The following is a 1,709-nucleotide window of genomic DNA, read 5'->3' on the forward strand; positions in this document are numbered from 1 at the left end:
TGTTAGAGCAAATAATACCTTTGAGAACTTTGCTAGTTGAATACACCTCAGTAAATTGAAAAGTTATTGCACAGAGCCTACTCAACGGAGCAGCTCTAGAATAAAGGAGGAAAAGAGAATGAGTGCCGAAGGGAATTAATTTTAGGAGTTGCCTGGCAAAAGACATAGCTTTGAGATTTAAGGAACAAATGAGATAAAGTACAACATCTTAGTAATATGCTTTCATCGACCCCAAATTAGGTGCCACTGGGAAGAGACAAGATTCATCACATTACTCAATACAGCTTTGTATTAACCACCTTTACAGATTTCTTTGTCCAAGAGGATAAGGCATGAGATACTTACGTTTGAGGGGTATAGAGGCCTTGTTTATTCAAGTCTTGGGATCTTAATTCCTGCATAGACAGGCGGCCAGCACCACCAGTAGAAACTGAACTGCGCTTCATGCTTACGACCTGCATTCATGAATTCGGTATTAAAAAAAAACACAACTTAATGAACTTATCAACAGAATAGATTCAGTGACATGGAGGCATGAATCAGACTGACGAATCTCAGAGGGAAGGAGAGGGGTAGAGGGGTGAGTGAGGGAGAGATTAACCCAAGAATTTATATGCATATATGTAACCCAAGGACACATACAATGGAATGGTGAGGAACTGAGGAGGGGTGTTGGGCGGGGTGGAAGGGGTCAATGGGGAGAAAAAGGGACATCTGTAATACACTGAACAATAATAAATAAATAAAAAATCTTTCCAGGCTGCACTATTAAGCACCAACTATTATCTTTTATCCTCAAACAGAAAGGCAGTCAAATTCCATTGTTCCTTTAAAATAATCTTTTCCCTGGGAGTTAATACTAAATTCCCACAAACATAGATGAATCTGAGCAGTCTTTTGTTAGCTGGTCCATTGCTATCAACAGGCTAACTTCTGTTTCTTTCTCTCACTCTCTGGCTGCTGTAATTTAGTACATCTCGGAATTTTTTGTTCATGTCAGTTTCTTGGTTTGACCATGTATTTCTTCTTCAATATACGCTTCTGCATCATGCAACTTTCCACTTTAAGCCATATGCTCACTCCCAATCAATACTTGAAATGTACTCTTAAGACTTAAGATGAAGACTTCCAGATACTTACACGGTCACTCGGATGTAACACTAGTACCTCAAACACAGCAAACAGTTCCTATCCTTGCTCCCATCAATTCTTCCCCCTTTCCGGTTTCCAGTCTCTCTTCTTCCCATCAGCGTCCCCCAGGCCATCCCCTTTTCCCTTGGGGAATCCCTGCCAGCAGAAATTTACTGGACTCCGGGTAACGAGCGCCTGGCAGATCCGGGCCCGAGGTGTCGTCCCACAGCCGCAGACACTGAAACATTGCCCGGCAGGGCCTGTATCTAAGTTGTGCGCGCTAGCTGTCGCCTTCTCCCTCCAGACCAGTACTGCCGCCACAAAATCAGCCCAAAGTAATTATTTACCTTTCCTCCAGTTTTCTGACAGGATTCAGAAACCGAATTTCCGTAAATTGTGCAGTTATCAGCAAGACAGGACGGGAGCCGCCAAAACACCAGCTACTCCGCCTACCCACTGGCGCCGTTAGAATTTTAAATTCTCCGCGGATGCTGACGTCATCACGTGCGCTGCGCTCGCGCGCCTGCGCCTCTCTTACCTGGAGCTGCTCGTCGCGGGAAATCTGCGTATGTCGCGTC

At 44.4% G+C, this 1,709-nt stretch overlaps 1 protein-coding gene across 2 annotated transcripts in view; it reads right to left on the reverse strand.

The window, feature by feature from the left end:
• The window catches only part of NDC80 (NDC80 kinetochore complex component), a 35,178-nt gene extending 33,600 nt beyond the window's left edge, over positions 1-1,578 (reverse strand). The window contains exons 1-2 of one of the 2 annotated variants that reach the window (XM_016211492.2): positions 1,479-1,578; positions 346-455 (exon numbers count right to left, since the gene is read on the reverse strand). In XM_016211492.2, the coding sequence (XP_016066978.1) occupies positions 346-446 (101 nt within the window). In that variant the 5' untranslated portion in view covers positions 447-455; positions 1,479-1,578. Of the gene's footprint in view, positions 1-345; positions 462-1,478 lie in introns of those variants that run through there. The other variant, XM_087818982.1, reaches the window with a different exon arrangement.
• Between the last annotated feature and the right edge of the window lie 131 nt (positions 1,579-1,709).

The sequence above is a fragment of the Miniopterus natalensis genome, chromosome 7 (assembly GCF_054644295.1).
Source record: "Miniopterus natalensis isolate mMinNat1 chromosome 7, mMinNat1.hap1, whole genome shotgun sequence".
Lineage (NCBI taxonomy): Eukaryota > Metazoa > Chordata > Mammalia > Chiroptera > Miniopteridae > Miniopterus > Miniopterus natalensis.